Raw genomic sequence first — 27,991 nt, forward strand, 5'->3', positions numbered from 1 at the left:
TTGCACCATTAGCTCTCATCCGGGAAAAAAACATGGAAGCTGATGCGTTAAGTTGGAAGTTAGAGCATATAGTAGTATTGACAGTTATAGCTCAGCATCATATCAGACGGGATCTAGAAAGTCTTGGCGTGGAGTTGGTGGATGGTAATCACTAAGCATTCATTGCTAGCCTGGCGATCCATCCAACCTTATTTGATAGGATTAAAGCCGCGCAGACTAGGGATGTGGAGTTAGACGAGACTGTGGAGAAAGTGTCGCAAGGGTTGGCTTCAGATTTTAACATCTCCGAGGGAGGTGTGCTAAGGTTTGGGACCAGGTTGTGTGTTCCAAATGACGAAGGTATAAAGAGGACGATCCTGGAGGAGGCGCATCGTTCTTTGTATACGGTACATCTAGGTAGTACGAAGATGTATAGGGATTTGCGTGAGTCCTTCTGGTGGAGTGGCATGAAATGGGAGATTGCTCGATTTGTAGAGCAATGTCTCACGTGTCAATAGGTAAAGGCTGAACATCAGAGGCCGGCAGGGCCGTTGAAGCCATTGAGTATTCCGGAGTGGAAATGGGAGCATATTTCCATGGACTTTTTCACCGGGTTACCACTAGCACTACATGGGCAGAATGCCATCTGGGTAATCATGGATAGGTTGACCAAATCTACTCACTTTGTACCGATGAAAGTTAGCTACTCTTTGGGTAGGCTAGCAAATTTGTACGTGGAGGAGATAGTCAGAATGCACGAGGTACTGGTGTTCATTGTTTCAGATCGAGAACCAAGATTCACTTCTCAATTCTAGAAGAGTTTGCAGGAAGCACTGGGGATGAAGCTTACATTCAGTACAACGTTCTACCCCCAGACTGATGGACATTCAGAGATAACGATACAGATCTTGGAGGATTTGTTACGGGCTTGTGAATTAGACTTCGATGGTAGTGGGATTCAGTTTCTACCATTGGTGTAGTTTGCCTATAACAATAGCTTCCAGGTTAGTATCGGGATGGCACCGTTTGAGGCAATGTATGTAGGAGGTGTCGGTCTCCTCTATATTGGGATGAGGTCAGTGAATGGTAGATATTGGGTCCCGAACTCGTATAGCTGGCTTCTGAGAAGGTCAAATTGATCAAAGATAGGATTAAATCAGCTTAGAGTCGACATAAAAGTTATGTGGATGTTCACCATCATGAATTGGAATTTGAGGTTGGAGGTAAGATATTCCTGAGAATCGCTCCGATGAAAGGGGTGATGAGATTCGAGAAGAAAGTCAAGCTTAGCCTGAGGTATATCGGACCATTCGAGGTACTAGAATAAGTAGGTCCAGTGGCCTATAGGATTGCACTACCCCCAGCGCTCTCGAGGATCTATGATGTATTCCACGTATCCATGTTAAGGAGGTACGTGCCAGATCCGTCGCATGTGATTAGTTATGAATCTTTAGAGATTAGGGATGCTTTGGCATATGAGGAGATACCCGTTCAGATTCTGAATCGTAAAGTTCAGAAGTTGCGTACCAAGGAGATACTGTTAGTGAAGATAATGTGGTAGAATCACGCGGGTTGAGAAAGCTTCTTGGGAGTTAGAGATGGAAATATGCCGGAAATATCCACAGTTGTTTTGAGTAGTAGTTTTAGTAGCAGAATTGGTATGATTATGTATGTATGTAATATTTTGCTATTGTAGTAACGTTGTGTGGTTAGTCTCTAAGAGAATTTTATAATATTGTGAACTCTCGAGACGGTATGTATGTAACCATGGTATTCCTCCGCCATAAGTGAGGATATATATGTATTTGGTACAGGGTTGCTATGTGGGTGGCTGCCAGCTCTTCCTAGAGTCGGGTATGCATTTGGGTATGTAGTTGAGTTGGTAAATGAGAGATTACAAATTTCGAGGACGAAATTTTTGTAAGGAGGGGAGGTTGTAAGAATCCGACCTGAGATATGTAGATTGAATAAATAACAAAAGGATAAAAAGGTAAATTTTGCAAGCTTCATTGACGAAGTAATTGTTCTCGTTGACAAAGGCCCTCATACTCTTCGTCACCGAAATTTAGAGCCTTGTCGACGAAGAGATACCGAACGAGCTGTAAAATATCAGAATGGGGTTCGTCGCCGAAGGAGCCAGTTTGTCGACGAAATGTGTGGATGATTCGTCAATGAAGGCGTCATCTTGTCGACGAATTGGTCTGAGTCAAGGGTCTATAAATAGGATATTCCTTGCTAATAAACGTCAAAACCTCTCTCGCTCTCTCTCTCTCTCTCTCTCTCCTCCTCCTCCTCTCTCTCTCTTTCCTGTCTCTCTCTCTCTCTCTCTCTCTCTCTCTATGATTTCAGGCCGTCAGTTGTCGGAATCAATGATCCAACGTTACCATGTGGATTGGGAGGAGAAGCTCTACGTTTTTAGCGAATCAAAAATTCGTTTCGAAGATTTCGGGTTTTGACCCAAAACTGATGTAAGGGTTCAATTTCAATTTTGTTTTGGGAACTCGGTTCGTAGTTTTGGAGTCGTAGAGTTCATATTTTGGTATTCAGGAAAAGGTAAGGGGATTCTATTTATGTCAGTTATTTTTTAAATCGGAATAAAAAAACATGTAGTTTACGATTGTAGGTATGTTTTGACTACTTATTTGGGAAAATCTATCAGGTGAAAATGCAGGATTTTTGGCTTACAGTTTTTTAAAAAAAATTAGGGTTTCAGGTATCATCTCTATTTTGGTTGGAAAATTATATGTTGTATAAAATGGTAGTAATGCGATGACTGTACCTGTATTTGTATTAAACTGTATTTCTCGAATTGAAAACGATATGATTTGTTGTAACTCAAATACGTGTGAAATGAAATGTTGTATGTAAAATGTTCTAGGGTTTTGTAAAATAGCTAGGGGCAGCTAATCACTGTACGTTGATAGGTATAGGAACATGAGTTCCAAAATTGTTCCAAGTTTTGTAAATTAGCTAGGGGCAGCTAATTACCATACACTAACGCCATGTCTCGGCTAATTACCATGGGCGAGAGTGTTCGACTTTATATCCGATGGTGTGAAATATTGCTTGTTTATTTCGACTAGTCACTGATGGGTGTGAGTGGACATCGTACTGGCAATGATATCGTCATGAGGCTTCGGTTATTGCAGGGTATCAGATGCTTGAGTGTGATAACACTGTTCGTATGTTTGGTTTCGTATGTACTAGAACTGGAATGTGAAAATATTGGAACTGTATTGTGTTATGTTTTATGTCGAAATAACACTTGTATGTTACAGACTAATATAACCTGCTTTCTTCCTTATTGAGAGGAGTCTCACCTCGAATATACTAATGTTTTTCAAGTCCTTCGTGTAACGACCTGCTATTTAACTGGTTTTTTTTTTTTTTTATATACTATAACATTTAAAATGCTCTGATACCACACTGGATTAAACCCAATCATTAACCTAAGCAGCAAGAAGCAGAAATCAAATAAACATAACCATATGTAATTATATACAATACCAGAGTGCTAAAGTGTTTCTCAAAATATACATATATGTCTGTTTTCTAGAATACCCTCAACTGGCTGGGGCTATACAAAAATACTCACACTATTGTTAGGGCAATACCGAGGCCCCACTATCTGCAAGCCTGATCTACTCGCCTACCTGGATCACCTGAAAAATGTTAAAGTAATTGGGATGAGCCAACGCTCAGTAAGACGAAATATGCTATTGCTAGTGTGTGGCAAATGAGTTACAACACTGTGAAAATCTATTGCTATATAGTCATGTATCACTGAATCTGTAAAGTACAATACCAGTAATATAATCTTCATCTTTTACCTGTTACTTAACATTTCTGTACTTTAGGTTTCTACTCAAAATACTGCTATATATATATATATATATATATATATTTTCTATTTCTGTAAACCTGTATAAACATAATAATAACTATAAACTTTCCTGTGGATAACTGTGTGTCATGATTTAACCCCTCATGATAGGGTCGTGTGGCCCGTAGGCAGGATTTACCTTGGCTGGCCAACCAGGAATAAATCACTATACTCCATAGTATGATCAGCCCTCCTCAATCCATATCTGATGGGGAGTCTGTCCACTCATGGGCTCTATACGATCGACCTTTATACCACGTATTCTCTGAATAGGTGGTTGCACTCTATAAACTGTGTGTAGCTACGGTACTATGCTCTATAACTGTATGGTCCAATAGAGTCTGATACTATATAATACATCTCTATATACAACTATCTGTTTTACCATGATTCTATAATAACTGTATAAACCATGACGCTGTAGAAAACCATATCTACGTCAATTGTGTTTTCGTAATTAACTGTAAATATGTATGTCATGGTACTGTAAAACTGTATAATCATGGTATTTCTGTAATTGCTGTAAAATACAGCCACTGTCTGTATATTCCGTAGAACACGTCTCTAAAAAAACTGTAAAGCATGTTTCTATACTATAACTATATTCTCAAGTCACACAGTAATTTTAAAACATATTAATCATACTTGATAAATTGTATAAGTCTCTGCTGTGAATAATATTTTGGTGGAACATTTATAATTTTATACAGAAATCATACTCAAATAACCTGGCATAGCATATTTCCCTTACCTGTTTCTTGCTAAAAATCCCCTACTATAATGGGTCCAACACTCGCAGGGTTCTCCACTCAACACCCTGAAAACCATAATTCTTAGAACAAAACATTACTATTTCTATGTCTATTACATTTCTCACAACTGCTAGAAGCCCAAATTCCGAATAAAAGACCTTACCCTAGATTTGGGATTAATTCCAACTTCGTTCCACCGATGATCCGCTCTGGTAGACTTGGAGAGAACTTCGCCAGGAGCGTTGTGGTAGCCTCAGATTGTCGATCCAAAGAATGATGGGGCCAAAATAGAAGAGAGAAGAGGGAAAGGCCATAGGAAAGAGAGAGAGAGAGAGAGAGAGAGAGAGAGAGAGAGAGAGAGAGAGAGAGAGAGAGAGAGAGAAGAGAGATAGAGAGATAGAAGAGAGCGGCGCTGAAATTCTGCGTAAAATAAGTTTAGGCACTATTTATACTGCGGGATTCGTCGACGAACCACGTCACCTCGTCAACGAGTCCTTCAATAATTTCGTTGACGAACTTCATCCTTTGTCGATGAATTTCAGTCTGTCCCAAAAACCCTTCTCGGTATCTTCTCGTTGATGAAGATGGGACCTCATCGACGAGGTCCTGAAGAACCCTCGTCAACGAAACCCTTGTGTTCATTGACGAGGCTTGGGGAAATTTCTTGGAAATTTTATCTCAAAAATGCATTGTCATCGACGAACACGAAGTGTTCATCAACGAAGTCGGCTGCCTCCTTCTGTTACTGATTCCATTTCTCTCCCTTTTTATTATTTAAATATTATTATTCTTCGGGTCACTACATTCTTCCATCCTTATAAAATTTCGTCATCGAAATTTACTATCTGTATTTCCTTCTATCATCTCATAAAGGTAAATGGTCTACTTATTTTATTACCTACCCTCACTTATGGCGGAGGAATACCGTGGTTACATGGGTAGTTCTGGGAGATTACAAGTATAAAAGAAAATTCCCCCAAAATCAAAATACTACCTATCTTATACACTACATTACAATTCCACTGGCTCAACGAAATAAATTACCATTACTTTAATTATACATCACTGCTATGACCTACTAAACAAGTGGGGATATTTTGTCTAATCTTGCTTTCAAGCTCCCACGAAGCCTCTTCTATTGCGTGATTCCTCTACAAGACTTTTACCAACTGTATCTTCTTATTGTGTAATTCCTGTTCTTTCCTATCTAGGATCTATACTGGAGCTTCTTCATATCTTAAAGCCTCACTGACTTCTAGTTCCGCATGACAGATGATATGGGAAGGATCTGGGATGTATTTCCTTAGCATATAAATATGAAATACGTCATGAACTCGAAATAGAGATGGCGGTAAAGTTAGCCGATAGGCTACTGACCCAATCTTCTCAAGTATCTCAAATGGGCCAATAAATCTAGGGCTCAACTTACCCTTCTTCCCAAACCTCAAGATCCCCTTCAGTAGAGTTGTTCTAAAAAATACATGATCACCCACTTCAAATTTCAGTTCTCGGCGGCGAGTATCCGCGTAGCTTTTCTGCCGACTCTGCGTTGCACTGATCCTGTCTCAAATAAGTCGGACTTTATCCCACGCTTATTGAATTATCTCTGGACCCAAAACTCGCATTTCACCTACTTCATCCCAGAAAAGAGGAAATCAGCATCTCCTACCATATAATGTCTCGTAGGGTGTCATGCCTGTAGACACCCTATTTTTGCCCTAACCAAATAGAACAAGGGGTCTTCTCTTATTATTTTTCATTATTATTATTGTTACCTTATTATTATTATTATTATTATTATTATTATTATTATTATTATTATTATTATTATTGCTTTCTTGTAATCATTTTTATTATTTATTATTATTTATTACCAGTAGTATTATTAGTATTACTTTACTATCATTATTTTGGATATATTTATTATTATTATTAATTATTTTTATCACTTTTATTATTATTATTATTATTATTATTTTCATATACTATTATTATTATTATTATTATTATTATTTTCATAAATTATTATTATTACTTTATTTTTATTAGTTTGCTATTATTATTATTATTATTATTACTTTATTATTATTTCTATTATTTTTCCATTATTATTATTATTATTATCATTGCTTTTAATATTTGTATTATTACTTTATTTACTAATAATAATAATAATAATAATAATAATAATAATTATTATTATTATTATTATTATTATTATTATTATAAAAAGAATAAAAAAGAAAAAGGAAAAGAAAAGAACGATTTTTCGGGTTGAAAATTTTATAAAAGGGGGGCGCAGCACAGCACATTCGCCGGGGGGGGGGGGGAGGGACATTCACAAAAAAAAAAAAAAAAAAGGGAGCAGCGGAGAAGCCAAAACAGAAAAAGCAAAAAAAATCCAGCCGCTGCTCCTCATCTTCTTCCTCCAACCAGCCATTCTCTCATCTCTCTCCCACCCTCACATAACCAGCCACCCTGTCTATATTACAACTACCCTAGTATCCCCTCCAGATTCCTTCAGCAGCATCCTCTTCTTCCATCACTCCGGTGAGCCTACCGTTCACAAATCTCCAGCAGCAACCGACAACAATCCCTACCGAGACCATCCTCGGCTCTCTCCAGCAGGCACACCACCACCGCAAGAACCGCCAGAACTCCACGGGCAACCTCCGAGGACTTCTCTCCAGTCAGCCGAGTTCCTCTGCCTCTTCACAATGCAACTGCACGAACCCCACCAAGCACCCATACCAGCTCTAGCCGTCTCCAGGGGGCAACTCACCGTCGGCGCACCCACAGCATAATGGAGAAGGAGGCAATTGCTGACGGAGCCAACAGATAGTCGTGAGCTGTTCACAGCATCCCTGCCAGTCGTAGGAGATGAAAGAGAATTTCTTGTCAACATTTTGGATGAATACATGTACCTTCGGCAGGAAAGTTGTGTGTTTTCATGATGATTTGCTTACATGAAGTTAGTTATACCCTGTTTTTAATATGCTGTTGTTGCTAACATGCTATCATTGTTTGTGGTTTGATGAAGATGTTGTTTTGATGCCGAGTGTTCATGATTGATCGTTGGCAACCTTGTACCAGTTTCTGAGATCCGGCGGTACCCCCTCTGTAAGCTCCCCTGTACACACACGCGCACAGCACCCTGGGAGTTTCCTGCACCAACACACACACACCCACACACACACGCACACACACAACACACGTGGTCTTTTGTCTTATATATATTTAAAGATTTTTCTTTTATTATTTTATTCATGGTATGCTAAATTTGTATCATATTATTAGTATTTAAGGATGTTGATAATGTTATATAGCATGTTAGTATTTTAGTAGATTAATATTTTAGTATTTTAGAATTTTAGATATATTAGGTATTTAGCAAATTAGTATTTGAAGTAATATCATATATCTAATTTAGTATTTTAGGTAACTATGTGTGTTTAGGAACATAGCATGTTAAGTAATTTTATACATTTATTATTGTTACGATACTTTTAAGTATGTTGATATACAAGGTATTATTTATTATGGTAAGTTTAATGTTTTAGGTAACATAATATATTTGATGTTTTGGTATCATACTATTATATTATATATTTAGTACATATAGTAGTAGGTAATTTGTTGCATATTATAGTATTTGTGGATATTTATCATTATAATTATGATTGTATGTATTACGGTATGTTTGGGCATTTTAGTTTATAACGTACGTGTAGTATTTTAATATTATGGTAGGTTCATTCTCTTAGTCTATATTATATATTTTATATTCTAGTATTATTGGTCTATTTGATATTTTAGCTCATATTATATATTTAGTTTTATGGTATGGTGTTATGTGTAGAATTTTAGCAAATATCATATATTTATATCTAGTATTTTGTATTGTGCTAGTTTTAGTATTTAGCTTGTATTATATATATGAATTAGTATGTATTGTGGTATTTTAATTTTCTAGTTTATTAGTATTTTTTATCTTTATTATTATGTTTAAATTATTAAATTTGTTATCCAAAACCTCCCAAGCTAGTATTTTCACACATAGAAAAACCCTATAAGATTTCAAAATTTGGGAGAGTATTTTCTTAAATATTTTCTCAATTTTTGTCCCTATGATTTTAATACTAGGATATCGGCTTTTGGGTTTCACGTACCTTTAGTTTTGAGGGAATATATATAGTACATATGTTTTTGTATTATTTATTTATACTACATGTATATTTGTAAATCCACTAATAGAGGGGTAATTTGAAAGACTTATTAGATTAGCTTAGGGATAATTCTGAATTAATTAGGTACCATTCGTAAGAACGGGCGCGTAGGGGGTGCTCATACCTTCCCCTCGCGTAACCAAACTCCCGACCCCAGTTCTAGTAACGTAGACCCATTTTACCCCTAATAGGATAGTAATCATGCATTCTAACTACACTAAAAGTTAGTGGCAACTCCAACATTCCTTATTTTCCTCGAAAATCTAAAATGATTTTTATTTCGCCACCCCGGGGCACACACGCTCTGGGACGTTGCAACAATGTCGATGCTAGTTTGATAACTTTTATTATAAGCAAATTCAACTAGCGGCAAAAACTGAATCCAGCTACCTCCAAAGTCTAGCACACAGGCACGAAACATATCTTCCAATACCTGGATTGTTCTCTCAGTAGGACCATCGGTCTGAGGGTGAAAAGCAGTGCTGAATGCTAACTGAGTCCCCAATGCCTCTTGTAAGCTCCTCTAGAACTGTGATGTAAAATGTGGATCACGATCTGAGACTATGGATACCGGCACTCCATGGGTTCGAACAATCTCTTGTATGTAAATGTCTGCTAACCTATTCATAGGGTAGCTAATCTTTATAGGTAGAAAGTGCGTTGTCTTCGTCAATCTATCAACCACCACCCAAATAGCATTCTAACCATGCGACACTGGCGGCAGCCCAGTAACAAAATCCATGGATACGTGGTCCCACTTTCACTCGGGAATGAAAAGTGGCTACAATTGACCAGCCAGCCTCTAGTGCTCAGCTTTAACCTGCTTGCACGTCAAACACTGCTGCACAAACTCTACTCTCTCTCCCTCTTCATGCCACTCCACCAGAAATACTCTTGTAGATCCCTATATATTTTCATACTGCTAGGATGAATAGTGCATAGAGATTTGTGTGCCTCCTTTAGAATCGTCCTTCTGACGCTGTCATATGCAGGCACACACAATCTGGTGCGAAATTTCAAAGCCCTATCGTCAGAAATGCTGAATTCTTCCCCTTGACCATCCTGTACTCTGGATGTCACTTCTACCAATTCTAGATCATCCTTCTAAGCAGCTATAATTCTCTCATAAAGTGTAGGTTGTACAACCAAACTAGAAATAAGCGCCTGAGGATCATCTTCCACTAACTCCACACCGAGTCTTTCCAAGTCAATCTGAATTGGATGTTGAACTATCGTTGCAAGTTGTGCTGTGTCTCCTGATTTACGGCTCAAAGCATCAGCCACCACATTTGCTTTACCTGGGTGGTAACTGATGGTACAGTCGTAATCCTTGATAAGTTCCAACCGCCTCCTCTGTCGCATGTTCAACTCTTTTTGTGTGAAGAAAATACTTTAGACTCTTATGATCAGAGAATATCTCACACCTCTCACCATATAAGTAATGTCTCCAGATCTTTAGTGCATGTACAACTGCAGCCAATTCTAGATCGTGAGTAGGGTAGTTCTTTTCATATTCTTTCAACTGCCTAGACACATATGCAATCATCCTACCATGCTACATCAGTACACAATCGAGCCCTTTCAAAGACGCGTCACTGTAAATCACATACCCATCACCTTCTGATGGAATCGTCAGAACTGGTGTAGTGACGAGCCGCTACTTTAATTCTTGGAAGCTCTACTCGCACTCTTCATCCCACACAAATCTGGAATTCTTCCTGGTCAAATGCGTGAGAGGTCCTGACAAAGCCGAAAACCCCTCAACAAAACGACGGTAATAAACTGCCAGTCCTAAGAAACTCCTAACTTCCTGCACATTCCTCAGCCTGGCCCAACTTACCACCTCATCGATCTTGTTGGGATCCACTGAAATACTGTCCCCTAAGATCACGCGGTTTAAAAATGCTACCTTCTCAAGCCAGAACTCACACTTGCTAAACTTGGCATAGAGCTTCTCCTTTCTGAGTGTCTACAGCACCTGCCTCAGATGCACCTCATGATCCTCAAAACTCCTCGAGTACACCAGTATATCATCAATAAAAACTACTACAAACTGATCTAGATACTGGTGGAAAACACTATTCATCAAGTCTATGAACATGGCTGAGGCATTCGTCTAACCAAACGGCATAACGAGGAATTCATAGTGCCCATACCTGGTCCTGAAAGCTGTCTTCACGACGTCCTCTACTTTTACTCTCACATGATGATACTCGGATCTGGGGTCGATCTTGGAATATACCCGTGTACCCTGGAGCTGATCAAACAAATCATCTATACGAGGTAGAGGATATTTATTCTTAATAGTAACCTTGTTGATTTCTCTGTAATCGATACACATCCTCACAGACCCGTCTTTCTTCTTTACGAACAACATTGGAGCTCCCCACGGCGATACACTGGGTCGTATAAACCCCTTGTTTAGCAAGTCTTGCAACTGTTCCTTTAATTCTCCTAATTTAGCTGGAGCCATACGGTAGGGAACCTTAGAGATCGGCGCGGTCCCTGAAGGTAAATCTATAGGAAAATCCACCTCGCTCATATGAGGCAACCCAGGTAATTCCTCTGGAAATTCTTGTACCGCTCGGGTGCTGTCAATCTTCAATTCATTTTCGGGTACTTCTTTCACAAACACTATAAACCCCTGACCTCCGTCCAAAAGTAATCTGCTCACCTGCATGACTGACACCAGCTGTGATGGAGCACGTCCGTGAACCAACGAATCTGAATTCCTACACACTAGGGGGTCTGAAAATTACCTCTTTCCGACAACAATCAACGTTGGCGTGATTGGAAGCCAACCAGTCCATACCCAGTATTATATCAAACCCACACATATCAAACACAATCAAGTCAGATGGTAACACTTTCCCATGAATTTCTATTGGATAGCCCCTAAGTACCCTCTGACATCTGATCACTGACCCTGACGCTATATATAATAACTGGGTCTCACTCTTAGATAACTTAACATAAGATGTAGAGATAAAAGAATGAGTAGCACCTAAGTCAAAAAGAACAATGACTGGATAAGATAAAACAGTAAATGTACATGTCACCACATCCACAACAGCTTCAGCATCATCTGGCGTCAAAGTGTATACTCTCACTAGGGCCACATTTCTCTACTGGCCACCACGAGGCGCCTGATATCCTCCCCGATAGGGCTTGGGAGCTGGGACCTGGTCTGGCGGACCTGGACATGCACGTGCCATGTGGCCGGGCCTCCCACATCGATAGTATACATCGCTCCTTACCCAGCACTCCCCCAGATGAAGTCTTCCGCACGTCTGACATACCGGGACGATTAGCGCACTATGATTTCTCCAAGGTCCCACCATTTGCCTCTGGTATCCCTTATCGTGACCTCCTCTCCATGAACCCCTATTGGAGTCAGCCTGAAAACCCTAAGGCACATGCCTCTTCCTCTGGCTCTAAGCTGCTACACCCCTCTGTATATCACTCTCAATGACTGAAACTCTATCTACAACCTCCATAAATGTTTGTGCCCTGAAGCCAATCATCTGCTTAAACAAATTCTGCCTCAGTCCCTCCTCAAACTTCATTGCCTTTTTTTCTTCATCAGGTGCTAGATACGGAGCAAAACGCGACAACTCGATAAACCAAGCTGCATACTGGGATACGATCATCTGCCTCTGTACCAGATGCAGAAACTCTGCTACCTTCACGCCCCAAATGACAGAAGGAAAATATCGCTCAAAGAACAGCTCCCTAATTCAATCCTAAGTCACTGGCACTGGAACCGACCTCTGCTCCTCTATCAGTCGTGCTGCTCTCCACTAGTGCTTTGCCTCCCCTGTCAATTTAAATGTTGCAAATGCTACCTTCTGCTCATCCATACATGGAAGCACCGTCAATGTCTCTTCGATATTCTGAACCCAATTCTCAGCTACAATTGGGTTATCTCCTCTAGCAAAGGATGGGGGCTTCATCCGCGTCAACTGTTCGATTGAACAGCTACGCTCCCCAGAGCTTTTGGCCATCGTAGTCATCACCTACTGAGTGACGCTACGTAGTACAACATCTGTATCTCCTCCACCTATGTTGGAAGGTCCTGGCCTATCCTCCCCAGCATTCGTGCCACTACTTCCTGGGTCCATCCCGAAAATAAGAAACACACTTAAGCACTTTATCTCTTATACGGACCTATCATGTACCAATTCAAAATTAATTACCTTCCCTGACCTTAACTGAATATCCAGTTCTATCACCTAAACACACGACCCGACAATGGTTTACTATGGTTTTCCTGAAATCGTCACCCTAGGAAAAACACAGAAACCACCACGATAATCTTGTATCCAGACACAGAACAAACCTTAAATCCTTTTCCTATACTCTGGTATTGCTTCTGCTACACTCTAAAATCTATAGAACCTAGCAACTTAGGCTCTGATACCAAATTGTAACGACCTGCTATTTAACTGGGTTTTTATTTTTATTTTTATACTATAACATTTAAAATGCTCTGATACCACACCGGATTAAACACAATCATCAACCTAAACAGCGAGAAGCAAAAATAAAATAAATATAACCATATGTAATTATATATAATACCAGAGTGCTAAAGTGTCTCTCAAAATATACATATATGTCTGTTTTCCAGAATACCCTCAACTAGTTAGGGTTATACAAAAATACTCCCAAAAATACTCAAACTATTGTGAGGGCAATACCGAGGCCCCTCTATCTGCGAGCCTGATCTACTCGCCTACCATATTTCCCTTACCTGTTTCCTGCTAAAAGTCCCCTACTATAACGGGTTCAACACTCGTAGGGTTCTCCACTCAACACCCTGAAAATCATAATTTCCAGAACAAAACATTACTATTTCTATGTCTATTACATTTCTCACAACTACTAGAAGCCCAAATTCTGAATAAAAGACCTTATCCTGGATTTGGGATGAATTCCAACTTCGTTTCCCCGACGATTCACTCTGGTAGACTTGGAGAGAACTCCGCCAGGAGCGTCGTGGTAGCCTCAGATCGTCGATCTGGCGAATGACGGGGCCGAAATCGAAAAGAGAAGAGGAAAAGGGCATAGGAGAGAGAGAGAGAGAGAGAGAGAGAGAGAGAGAGAGAGAGAGAGAGAGAGAGAGAGAGAGAGATAGAGAGAGAGAGATAGAGAGAGAGAGGAGAGCGACGCTGAAATTCTGCACAAAATGAGTTTAAGCACTATTTATATTGCGAGATTCGTCGACGAGCCACATCACCTCATCGACAAGTCCTTCAATAATTTCATCGACGAACTTCCTCCTTCGTCGACGAATTTCAGTCTGTCCCAAAAACCCTTCTCGGTATCTTCTCGTCGACGAAGATGGGACCTCGTCGACGAGATCCTGAAGAACCCTCGTTGGCGAAACCCCTGTGTTCGTCGATGAAGTCGGCTGCCTCCTTTTATTACTGATTCCATTTCTCTCCCTTTTATTATTTAAATACTATTATTCTTCAGGTCACTACACTTCGAGTAGCCGAAACTAGCATCCTAGTGTTCGGGAGCGTGGGTGTTGGTTAGCTACGTATAGTACTTGAGTAAGTATTGGTTTTGTAACCAGGTTGTCATTATTGGGTTTTATAGACACCCAGGGTATGTACTGTATTTTGGAGCGTAGACTTTAGTTATGTATAGACTCTGGTATGGTATGATGTATGTATAGAAAGAATATTTTCGCTGCGTATTTGATGTGTATGGACTTGTATGTGATTGTGTATAGGGTTACGTGTACCCCACGGGGTCGGACCCTCATATCAGTATAGTATCATGTATGTTTTAAATGATACAGCGACATGTTAGGTTACTAAAATCACACTTGGGACCCATCTGCGGGTTCGGGGTGGGACAATAGTTGTCCTTTATATTTATATAGCTATTTGCACATATCACATATCATATCAGATGAATAATGTTTTAACCGAATATATATATATATATATATGTATATTGATGTAATCGCACTCATATTGCCACACAATGTCAATAACTTATTTCGTCTTACTGAGATGTGTCTCACCCAAGTATTAAATATTTCAAGAAACCGAGATCGAGTTGGTGATAGAGCTCCAGATAGAGTGGTGCAAGGACCCTGATATACAGGGTGAGTGTTTGATCTAGGGATGGATATTTCCCCTAGAGTTTTGTTATTTTGGGGTGTTTGTTGATGTATGTATTTTTGGATGGATTATACTATGGTATGTGTATTCGTTGTGGTGTATACATATTGTCTTCCATTGATAAGTATTTGAAATATAATGTGATTGGTATACCGATGCCCAATGCAGGTTAGGTGATATGTATGGTGTCAGGGTGTTAACGTGTCCGATAAGTATGATGTAAAAAAAATGGTATGAAAAATCGAGATGTCACACAGAACGTCTATCACTAACGCCAGAAAATACAATTGAACGATCATATTGTAATGTACACTGGAAAACACAAGAGCTCTGCTGGTTGTCACAGGCCGTCGAATACACCTTGCACAATCCAGAAATCTACACTACTCCTAATCTAACTTGGCTCTCAATGACATCTTAAGTTTGCCACTAACCTAAAAGAAGCCAAAGAGAAACCCACAACTCATGTTCATAGAAAATACTTATAGGCTCTAGGGTTTACAAGGTTTTATTAACAATTTAGGAAAGTCTGCAGCGTGTCTCGCGTAGAAGATCGTCGCTGTCGGCCAAGTCGCCCCTATGTCTTTCTTGTGCGCACCTTGGTCGAGACTCGCAAGAAATCAGGAATTTGAATCTTCAATGTCTTCTATTGTGTCGCGCCTGAGGGTCTTGCTGGTCAAGTTGATTGTCGAAACTTACAGGATCTCAATCTTCAGGAAATCTTAGAACCTAGACATAGTCGCCCCTCAAGGTCTCTTGGTCAAACACTTCGTTGAGGCTCTCGGTAATTCTGCTCTAAGTTCTGGCTCAGTAGCTTGACGTGGTCGCCCTGGAGAGTCACTTGGTTGATGACTTGGTCAACCCTTACAGCATTTCGATTTCAGTCTAAACCTTGGAATTTGAAGGTAAAGGCTTAGTCACCCCCTATGCTGCTAGTTGTACCACATGGTCGCGCACCGTCTTCTTGTCCCATGATGATCTGAAGCTTTAAGAGCTTGGTTGAACATTTGATTTGAGCTTTGAGTCCTCCAAATCCTCCCTTGGCTTCTCGTAATGCCTAATTCCATGGTTTTAATCCGTTTTTCCTGAAAAAAAAAAAAACAAACCTTGCATAATTTTGAACAATAGTAACTCTGGGCAAATGCATATTAAAATGAGGATAAATAAAGATAAATGAAGGTATAAAATCATACATTTTAGGGACTCATCAACCACCATAATCTTTTGTCACAAATTTAAACCCCTCAAATCTTTGGCTTATCTGGTTTAGATTTATCTATTGATTATGGAATCTGACTTATTGACAATTCTATTTTTCATAAGTTTTTTTAAAAATAGAATCTAAATAGCCAATGATTTGGAAAAGTTTGGTATTGACGGCACATACAAAAACAAAAACACAAAATACAAAAACAACAAAAATAGAGGAAGGTGAGAGAGAAATATATATTTAGTTGGCATTAGAGTTGACTTTTATACAGGCCGTCACAATGGAATAGCCTACAAATAAGAGGAGTTGTCTATACTCAAGTCTCACCCATTAAATAATAACACACAAGCTTTAAAGTTCTTCACAAATTAGGTGACGTTTATTGAACATCAAGAAACTTGTGCACGACAGACATGCCCAAGTAGGTCTACACCTCACATGACTTGTATGTGGACAACTTGCCCAAAGCAAGTCTGCATCTGGTCGCTTTGCCAAGAATACGTTAGCTCGTGGGATCTATTCCCAATACTTATCAAAGAAAATAAAATAAAAAATTATATTTAAACAAATCAATGATAAAAATTTAATTTTCTCACATGAACAATACTTGATTTTTTTTTTTTGTATAACATAGGTTCCACTGGTTGCCCTCCCTTGTCAAGAATGAATGAAAACACATTGTTTCACAATGTTCAAAAAAATTTTCAAAGTTAAAAAATAGCACATTTGTGGCGATACGAATATTTGCACAGTGGAAGATCTCATATATATTGATAGAGTATTAAAAACCTTTAATTACAATAATATCTCTAATATTAAAATTAACATCTCTAAAAATTCTAAAACATTAAAGACATAACTAATTTAATATCTATTCTAAATAACTCTTCTATCCCACCGACGCTTCCGTTACGCTATTCTGATTTCGGCTATACTTTTCAAGGTATTTGAAATGTAAGATAATAATGGGGTAAGACACCTCTCAGTAAGTAAGGACTAGATAATTAGCAGTGTGTGGCTAAAGTGAGTTTGACAGTATAAAAATATATTTAATAATTTTACTTTAATAAAAACCGCATTTATAAACCATAGGTAACATATATAATTAAATATACGAACTCTTCTCCAAAACATCATTTAAGCCTATTAATTGTCCACAATCACATAAATATATAATTATGTATAAAAAAATTCCTTTTGGCCTATGTAGGTCATATTTACTCTTATGACCGGGTTGTACGGTCTGAAAACTGGACTTGACTGATTAGCCGACCAACCAACCAGACTAAGTCAAATATCATGTTTGCAAGTGAGACTTGCCTATCACATTCATATTCATTCTCATATTCATACTCATACCCCAAGCCAAATCCACTATCTACCTCCAACACTTTCACAATAGTGTGGTTGTACTAATATTTATCTGTAACTGTGGTTATCAGGGTTCTTAAAACGTATAATACAATTTATGCAATTAAACAATATAATAATCTGATCATTTTTCCAATCGAACACATAATAAATATAACACCATAAAATTCACAATAAAACACACAATAAATACAACACTGCAAAAATCCCAAACCTACTCAAATATATAATAAAATAAAATAAATTCATGCCACACAATTTGTATAATAATTATAATTTTATATGATTAATCTTACATATTTAATTTAATTCCAATATATTCAAAAACCCCAATATAATCCAATCCCCGCGATTTAATTGAACTCACGTATATATTTAAATAATATGGATATTATTAAATTCACGTAATCAAATTTAATTGAATATAATTTTAAAATAAAATTTGACATAATCTAACCCACTTACCCTAACCCTGGAGTGGTGCCTATAGCATGCAAATAATGAAATTTTTCTGGTTAAATCATTGAAGAGTAGAGTTGGGATCCGTGAATGATGTTCGTTCTTCAATTTCACAGAGAAATGTAAGAAAAATTGAGAGAGAGAGAGAGAGAGAGTGGAGAGAAATTGATTTCAGGGAAGGTGAGGGGGGAGAATTTTAATCTTCCTGAAGTCAGAGGCTTCAGGAAGTGATTATATATATATAAATAAAATATTATTATTATATTATATTATTTAATTAACTATTATTAATTAATTAATTAATTTTATTTATTTATTTATTTTAGGAACATTCTACTAATCTTATATATATATTTTTGGGTTCGTCACATTTTCCACTCTTTATAAAAATTTCGTTCTCGAAATTTTGGTAGATATAACTCTAATTGAAATCTAGCGCAACCCTAGGTTTAAAGCTATCATAACGTATCAATTCCTACTCTTATCCAATCTCATACTTATATTCAGATAAAAATCATTCCTAAAGTTTACAGAATCTATATCCTGGTGCTCTGATACCAATTTTGACGACCTGAATATTTGCACAGTGGAATATCTCATATATATTTACTAGAGTATTAAAAACCTTTAATTATAATATATTCAAAATTAAATTCACGTAATCAAATTTAATTTGGCATAATTTTAAAATAAAATCTGACATAATCTAATCAACTTACCCTAACCCTAGAGTGGTGCCTACAGCATGCAGATGATGAAATTTTTCTGATTAAATCGTTGAAGAGTGGAGCGGGGACTCGAGAATGATGTTCATTCTTCAATTTCGCGGAGAAATGGAAGAAAATTTTGAGAGAGAGATAGAGAGAGAGAGAGAGTGGAGAGATTTGAAATTTTATACAAGTAATGTTGTCTATTGACAAAAAACTTATTGAATTTATTTATATAAATTAAAATAAAATAAATTTAAAATTTTTTTTAAAAAACTGTAAGACTTAACAATGAATTTTTTTTTTTTAAATTTCAGAGTCAAATTTCATGATATAAAATTATTTTTTCTTAGGTAATTGCTCTTGGCCAACTAATATTACAATGTAAATTTATGTAGAATTAAACTGATTAGGTGGCATCATATTATTGGAGGTCTACGTGCTCAGCACAGCTCAGCGGCTGAACCGGTTTTCCTGGCGTGCTGATGATGTTGGTTTGCGGATGAGTGTGTTGGCACCTGAAGTTCATTTCCTAAATCCCACAGAACAAATGTACCCAAACGCTCTCTATCTCTATCTCTATCACGCTCACGCTCACGGAGCTTCTTGACCTTTAAGCGGACCGAGCTGACCAATTAGAAGCTGCCAGAGCATAAGGGATAACGGACACTTCATAGCAGCTCTCCGATCTATTTGGGATTTGATCATATCTTAGCAAGAGAGGCCGGTAGATTTCAGACGCCACTCCGTTTCTAGGGCTTATCGGAAATTTTGAATTTGAAATTCATCATCGTTTTCTCACTATATATATTAGTAGTCTCCGGAAGGTTGGACGGTGTCTCTCGCACTCCGTTCCAATTTCCTGGTGAAATTTGCCGGTGCTTTCCATCAAATTTTTTCTGCGATTGAGTTTTTCTTTGCTTGTACTCCACGAATTCTCCAGTTTAAGGTGCGCGGGAATCTAACAGTTTTTTATTTTCTTTCTTTTGATGAGTTTTTCCATGAAAAAGGTTGAAAAGACGGTGTTCTGTTTCAGGGAAATTTGGATACTCCGGAGAAAGGCGAAGGGAACAACAGCAGGGAAGAAGGGCGTAAGACTGATAGCAGAAATCGAAAGTAAGGATCGATGCTCACCCTCTGTTTTTAACTTTTAATTTTCTTTCCTTTCTTGGGGTTTTAAATTTTAAATAATATCTTTTGTTCGGAATAGTCATCTGGCTTGGTTTTGAACATTAATTAAAATAATACGGCTGTTATTGGAAACTTGCATGAAGATTTATTTCCCGTTATTGATTCTTATATAAAAATTTTACTAGGATATTTATTGTATTGATTGCATTTTTTTTTTGGGTGGAAATCTGTAGGGCAATGGCGACTATGGTGGAGCCTCCGAATGGGATCAAGCCTCAAGGGAAGCATTGTTTCCGGCTGTGGCAGACATTGTTTGAGATCGACACCAAATATGTTCCGACCAAACCCGTAGGCAAAGGATCCTATGGGATCGTCTGCTCTTCCTTTAACACAGAAACAAATGAGATAGTTGCCATTAAGAAGATCAAAAATGTGTTTGAGAGTCAGACTGATGCACTGAGGATGTTGAGGGAGATGATCCTGTTGAGGCACATCAAGCACGAAAATGTAATTGCTTTGAAGGATGTTATGATGCCGACCCACCGGAAAAGCTTCATGGATGTTTATCTTGTTTATGAACTCATGGATACCGATCTGCATCGCGTCCTTAGGTCCTCTCAACCTCTTTCCCGTGACCACTGCCAGTTTTTTCTTTGTCAGGTATGAAGCCATCTCCCGTTGAACGTATTTTCCAGAATTGATACTTGTTGCAATGTGAAATCAGAATCTCATTGGATTTTGCTCTTTCTCTGCAATGTTATGAAAAAATCAATTTGCTGAAATTTTATTATGTGGATATAGCATTGCATTGGGTAGGTCTTGAAGTGGTAAATATGCTCAACTTGCAGTATGGAACTATGGATGTAGAATTGAGTAGTCTTAATGTCGTAAATATGCTTAATTTGGAAAAGTCATGTTCATAGGTGTTGTGTTTTGACAACTGTGCCTAAGCAGTATGTCAAATTTATAATGCACTATTGGTCATGAGAGGCAAATATTAGATGGCAATCTACCTCGAGATGATGATGTTTGGGGTGGGTGAGGATGGCTAGTGTTGTAGTTTACTTTGTCTATTTCGCTTAAGAAAAACCCCAGGTTACTTTCCGCACTGCAGGATTTGTACATCCTGGCCAAATCATGAAACCAAAATAAAGGACCACATGTGGAATATGTGGACTTACTGGATTCTTCTGTTTAATAGAAATTAGTCCCCTTATGCACGGCCTATTCGGCTTTTCCTGTTTCTTTTTTAAACTTTATTTGTTGCATGACATTTCTTATCACCTTTTGGCTTCATTTCAATATGGACATTTGATTCTCTTGGCTTCCTGCTAGCAATGCCAGAGTTCTTAGACTAGAATTTTTGGAGAGTAAGGACTCATGATGATCAGATTCTCTGTGACCCCAGAACTTATGCTAAGAAGGCTGTTTCAACAACTTGAACTTGCGATCGCAATGGAGTAACCTAACTGCTGTCTCAAGCCAATGAAATTACGTATTCATTGTTATTAATGTTAAATCAATCTGGCTTCCTATGAATTAAAGTGCCTTGAATGATCAAGAAGTTTTTTGTAATTAGAGTGACCTTGTTTCACGAGGATATTCAATAAGTTAAAACATTCCTTTCTCCCATACACACATGGACAACTGTAGTTCACCATCTAATTAATTTGCTTGTGTCAACATCAATTAGATCTTCAAATTACTTGTTTAGTTCAGTAAAACAAACAAGGAATCCATGTGTCATTTGAAACTCTGAATTTCCTTCCATTCAAATTTATAGATAGTTTTTTTATCAATTGTCTCTTTTTTCTTTGAATTAATATGTAACAAAATGCTCTAATCGTGTAGAAATTTTAATATTTATCTTTAGGAATTTTTTATTTAATGTTATTAAATTTAAAGTTTTGCCTATTGATCTAGTTTTGCATGATACAGCTGCTTCGGGGGCTGCGGTATCTTCACTCAGCAAATATTCTTCATCGTGACCTAAAGCCAGGCAACCTCCTCATCAATGCGAACTGCGACCTGAAGATATGTGATTTTGGACTAGCGCGTACCAGCAGAGGTGAGGAAGAGTTCATGACGGAGTACGTTGTCACCCGATGGTACCGTGCTCCAGAGCTTCTCCTCGGCTCTGATACTTACGGAGCATCCATTGACGTCTGGTCTGTTGGATGTATTTTTGCTGAAATCCTTGGCCGGAAGCCTATCTTCCCTGGAACCGATTGCCTTGACCAGCTTAAACTAATAATCAGTGTTCTTGGGAGTCGGCAGGAAGCTGATCTAGCATTCATTGATAACCCAAAAGCCAGGACATTCATCAGTTCATTACCTTATACGAGAGGAATCCCATTTGTGCAGTTGTATCCGGAGGCGGATCCTCTAGCGATAGATTTGTTAGAGAGAATGCTTGTGTTTGATCCGTCAAAGAGGATTACTGCTGCAGAAGCTCTCCAACACCCATATATGTCAGACTTGTACGATTCGAGTTGCGATCATCCAGCACCTACCCCACTCGATCTTGAGATAAATGAAAATTTGGAGGAGCGGGCTATGAGGGAGATGATGTGGAGAGAGATGCTTCACTACCATCCTGAGGTTGCTGCCGTTGGTAGTAGTTGACAGGTTTTGATAGTCTTCGTTAGCTTTTTTTTTTTACCATCGATGCGGTTTCTCTTAACTTGTAAAAAGTATTGTTGAAATTTTTATGCAGTTTAGAAGTTGATTTCTTTTATGTACTCTGATGATGTACAGATCCTCAAGAAATGCTGTTTTGATGTTAGTTTTTTTCATATTTCCTCTATGCGCCATTTGAAACTTGAAAAGGATACTAAGAATTTCACTTTTTCATGTTTAATAATCAAGAATTTGAAAGAAAATAAACAATATACCAGAACTTTAATTTTATACCTTCTTAATATTTAGTTTCTCTTAATTTTTAATTATATTAGAATAATTTTTATTTTAAATTGTATTTGACATAGAGATGGTATAGTGAAAAATAAATTTTCTTCTTATTTTCCTTTCCTCTCCTCTCTTCCAAAGTAAAATCTTTGGTTCAAACTAAATATTTGAGGTACACATGGATAGATGTATATAATGATGAGGGAATTATTTATATGTTGATTTGGTCATTCATCAATTTTTATTTATGACTTGCAGTAAGTTCATCAAAGAAACTAGAATTAGCTAAAAGGTTTGGGAATCATTGGAAACTATCAGACCCTATAAAAATAAAAAAGGGATGTGTTTTTTTTTCTAAGGTTATGTTTGGGAGCATGATTACAAAATTAATAAAATTTTTTACACTCCATTATATTTAACTTCATAAAAATCCCCATTTAAGCTTCGATATCTAAATTCCCAAACACATTGTAAGTGAAAAAGTTAAATGCATGGAATTGTCTCGAAATATTCTCATTATTAGGCATGGTTAGACTGGATGTCACATGTTTAATACTAAGGTAGTTCTCGATTTGATTGATTCTCATGACATTTTGGGGGATTAGGGAGGTGATTGATATTCAGGAAATAGACATTTTTGTTTGAGAGAAGTTTTGAATTTGAACTTATAGGAATTTAATACAAAATTTCATATAATTTTTTTTTTTTTTTAATTTCTGAATGTATAAAATTTAAAATTCAAAATTCAGTAGGGTTAAAGCATACCTTTCCTATAGAAGGTTTTGACTGAAAAATACATTCTGAAATATGCTGTGTCTGTTGTATAATAGAAAAGGTGCGAAGGTGAAGTTGGGTTTAGAATGGACGACTCAACCAAATCTTCAACAAATGAATAAAATATTCTCCTACTAATATGACCTTTACATAGTTATGATAATTATGCTTTTGAAGACATTGAAAATTGTCATCACTTTTTCATAGTAGACTACTCAATTGGGCTGCTTGCTTGTTTATTTCTTTTCTAGAGAATTTTTTAGTTTATGTTTAATTTTGAAAACAATTTCTATTTTTATTTTAATTTTTTAAAAATATTACAAAAAAAAATAGTTATTTTTTTTTACAAATTTGCATGAAATAAATGAATAAAAATAAATAAATTTTTACACTATTTGCTTTTGAAAATAATTTTATTTTTTATTTTTTATTTTTCAAGCAGTTACAAAAATACACCATGATTCTAGATATTGCTTTATATAAAATTTGGAAAATTAAAAAGTAAATTGTCTTTTTGTGATTATTTTAAAATTTAAAAATAAAAAATAAAAGATTATTTTCACATCGAAAGAAATTTTTTATTTTTTATTTTTTCAATATGAATATTGAAAATTTTAAAAATAAGCTAATTTTTTTATAATTATTTGAAAAATTAAAAATTTAAAAATGAGAAATAATTTTTTTTTTTTTCAAAACTAAACGAATCCTAAATTGTCCATAATAATAGGAATTGACAGAAGGATCAGCAACCAAAGATTATAAATATTAGTTCATGTAAGGGTGGGCTTCTTGACTTGGCAGCTGAATTAATACTGTGGGCTTTTTGAGTTGGTGGGGTTGGGGTGTGGGCTGTGTTTGGTTTTTGACTCCCCTGTTTAATATTAATAATTTTTACAGACCCATTTATAAATTAGAAAAAACAAAACAGGGGAAAAAAGAAATTTTTAATGATTTTTTTTAATATTTGATTATTAAGAAGAGTAAGAAAAAAATAAAATATACGTCAAATTAATTAATGAAAATTTGGGTTTACGCATCATTAGTTTTTGATTTTTTTTTTTAATTTTTAACCATACTAGGATAAATTTTTTATCTTTAATAATATTTTATGTAAAAATATATATAATAAAAATCTATTTATTTTTTTTATATATTTTTAATTTTTCAAATAAAATTCTTGAGTCAAACTAGGCCTGAAGTATATTATTTCTACAAAATTGATATAGAAAAGTATGTGGGTCTTATCTGGAAATTTATTCTGGAGAATAATTCATTCATTAGTGTTGTATTCATGTTTAAATGTTCAATAAATGATTTTATGCATAACACAATTATTGGCACTTGGTATAATTTTAGCTTAAAAAGCTTTATTTTTTATATAATTTATTTTAAAGAATAAATTACTATTTCTTAATAAGAGTAGTATTAATTTTTAGCTTTTTGTTACACTCAAAATTAAGAACAGTGAAATAATATCACAAGCACTGCATTAATTCAATATTTTTTGAATCGTCAATTGAAGGGATACAGCCTTTTAATTAATTAATAATTAATTAATTAAGTTATTTATTCTAATGGTTTAGGGATTTTTTTTTAATTAAAAAAAATCATAAACAGGATATGATGAAGCCTTTTCTTAATGGGGGATGCAAAAGAGCCTCAATTCCAAAGGGCAGCCTACCCTATTCTATCTTGAAAGCCCTACCCACTTGTAGGGTCGGCTTCAAGGGGCGCGAGATTAGTCACGTGAACCGTAAAATGGACATGTGAAAATCCGGTGCGTAATCCATAAAAAAGAAAGAAGTGGAGCTTGGACTCCCTCTATGTTGGACCGACGCTACCCGAGTTAGGCGAGATCAAATCCTGATTTACCGGCGAAGAGGAATGGGGGTCTTTTTTAGCCTCTAGAGTTGGTGCCGCTCATGAAGGTCCGAAGGATCGGTTTGAGAATGGAGTCTCTAGCTCTGGGTTATTAAAAAAAAAAAGGTGGAGATACCAGCAAGTGCCTTCTAAGAAATGCTGTGTAGGAGCCTTCAGAAGTTTCTTTTTCTTTTTCTTTGTACTTTTTTTTTTGTTCTTCTAACATGTAAAATAATAAATTAAATCTTTAATTATTATGTGAGAATTATTTTAGTCCTTCTATATTTAATTTGTACAATTAAGGATTTGTACTTATTAATTTTATTCAATTAAAGTTTTTATTTTAAAAAATTAGATATTTCTAAATTAAACAGTATAAATTAATGGAAGACCAGTTCCTTTGGATTAATTGATCATTTGGTACTTGGATCTTATTGGTTACAAAAAAAAATACTATATATTATTTAAAAATTATTTTATACGGATTATACATTTCAAATCGTAATTGCTTCACTAGTAAAAAAATTTTAGGTTTATTTTTAGCTTTAGATTCATAACAAATAATAACAGTATACCGTATAATGTCAATTCAACATTTTATATATGTAACGAAGATTCACTAATATTTTTACATTTAACTAGAATATTGACAAAAATAATTATAGGAAGTCAATAAACATAAGTTTTTAATTGTACTAGGAAAATACACTAGGAAAATCTCTCACCATTGTCATCTCTTCCACCCTCAACTCCCCTTCTAATACCACCTTCACACAGGCTAAATATCTCTGACAGCCTTCTGATAGCAATCTACGTGTCTGAATAGCAGATAGTAACTACGGTGGGGTGCGCACACGTGATCCCATGAATCTGTACTCCTGTCCCTCTAGAGGTCTGAATACTACCTCTCTCTTATGGCAATCAATGCTAGCATAGTGGGCAGCTAGCCAATCCATACCCAAGATTATCTCAAACTCATGCATGTCTAGAACCACCAGATTAGCTAACAAATACTTCCCCTAAATATCCATTGGACAGTTTCTGAGTACCTTTTACATATCCCTACAGCCCTAGTTGGCGTAGCAACAGACAAACTAACATCTAACTGTTGAGGCTCAAACCCACACAACTTTACATAATTTCGGACGATAAACGAATGCGTCGCTCCAGAATCAAACAAAATAGTAGCTTTAAATGACAATATTGAAACCGTACCTATCACCACATCTCCCGCCACCTCAGCATCTCCTGGCGTCAGTGCATAAACTCGTGCTAGGGCAGTATTCCTCTGCTGTCCACCTCGAGGTGCCTAATAGCCTTCTTTGTATGGTCGAGGAGAAACCGCTATCGCTGGCGGTGCCAGACAGTTCCTTGTGATATGTCCAAGCGAGTGGCACTGATAGCGGACCACCTCCCTCGCTCGGCACTCTCTTAGGTGTCTCCTCAAACATCTGGGACAAGGAGGGAGCATATGTCTACCCTGTACTGCTCGCTCTCCCCTTCCCTATCGTCGTCCTCCTCTAGTATCATATCTCCTCCACGGTCCTCGACTGGGCACTGCCTGAAAATCAGAAGGCGCGGGCCTCTTCCTCTGACTCTGAGCTGCTGCCCCTCTCTGTATGCTGCTCTTAATCACCGCAGTCCTATCTACTATCTCCGAGAAGGTCTGAGCTTGGAAGCCTACCACCTGCTCATATAGATTCTACCTCAGGCCCTTCTCAAACTTTCTCACATTCCTCTCCTCATTTGGCACCATATACGGGGCAAATCGAGACAGCTCAACAAATCTCACTGCGTACTGCTGCACCATCATAGACCCCTGTGTCAAATACATAAACTCCGATGCCTTTGCGCTTCTAATCATAGCAAGAAAGTAACGCCCGAAGAAAATCTCCCTAAAGCGACTCCACGTCATCGCTAAAGGGTCAGGCTTCTGCTCCTCCAGTACTCTCACTAACCTCCACCAGCGCTTTGCGTCCCCGGTCAATTTAAATGTGGCAAATAACACCCTCTACTCATCTATACATGAGAGGATTTCCAATATGTCCTTTATGTCCTGAACCCAGATCTTTGCTACTAGTGGATCCACTCCTCCAGCAAAAGAAAGGGGTCGTATACGCGTGAACTGCTTGATTGTGTAGCTCTGCTCCCTCAAACTCATGGCCATCTCAGCCATCACCTCCTGAGTGACGCTAGGCAACACAGCTTCAGGGTTTGCACCACCCATACTAGAAGGCCCTACTCCATCACCTCCGGCATTTGTGTTACTGTTCCCTGAATCCATCATGCAAAGGAAACAGCTAATCTCAGCATACAATCACTATCACACAACCTATACACTACAATAACTTATAAATTACTTTTCTATCCACATCCTTAATCCCCATTTAAGATTCAGTCCTACCACTCAGAAACAAGACCCAGTGATAGTATCCATGGTTTTCCTGAAATCGTCACCCCAGGAAAAACACTGAAACAACCCCGGTACTCCTGTCTTTAGACCGCAAAATAGAATCCTAAATTCTCACCTCATCCTGTAACAATCACTAAATCACATTTCAATCTACCAATTTCCTATTTCCCTCAAAATCCACT

The 27,991-nt window shown here is 37.2% G+C and overlaps 1 protein-coding gene across 1 annotated transcript; it reads left to right on the top strand.

Moving 5' to 3' along the window:
- Nucleotides 1-19,245: 19,245 nt before the first annotated feature.
- LOC131166496 (mitogen-activated protein kinase homolog NTF3-like) lies at nt 19,246-22,646 on the top strand. Its single transcript, XM_058125096.1, has 4 exons — nt 19,246-19,673; nt 19,761-19,840; nt 20,089-20,515; nt 21,794-22,646. The coding sequence occupies exons 3-4, from the start codon at nt 20,093-20,095 to the stop codon at nt 22,478-22,480; spliced, it is 1,110 nt and encodes a 369-aa protein (XP_057981079.1). The 5' UTR covers nt 19,246-19,673; nt 19,761-19,840; nt 20,089-20,092; the 3' UTR covers nt 22,481-22,646.
- Nucleotides 22,647-27,991: the final 5,345 nt, after the last annotated feature.

The sequence above is a fragment of the Malania oleifera genome, chromosome 1 (genome assembly GCF_029873635.1).
Source record: "Malania oleifera isolate guangnan ecotype guangnan chromosome 1, ASM2987363v1, whole genome shotgun sequence".
Taxonomy (NCBI): Eukaryota; Viridiplantae; Streptophyta; class Magnoliopsida; order Santalales; family Ximeniaceae; genus Malania; species Malania oleifera.

Bases quoted from the DNA above. Each gene is read 5' to 3' on its own strand.
- LOC131166496 (XM_058125096.1), top strand. From the start codon at position 20,093: ATGGCGACTATGGTGGAGCCTCCGAATGGGATCAAGCCTCAAGGGAAG. The intron at 20,516-21,793 runs GTATGAAGCCAT...TGCATGATACAG, and splicing joins GCCAGTTTTTTCTTTGTCAG to CTGCTTCGGGGGCTGCGGTA.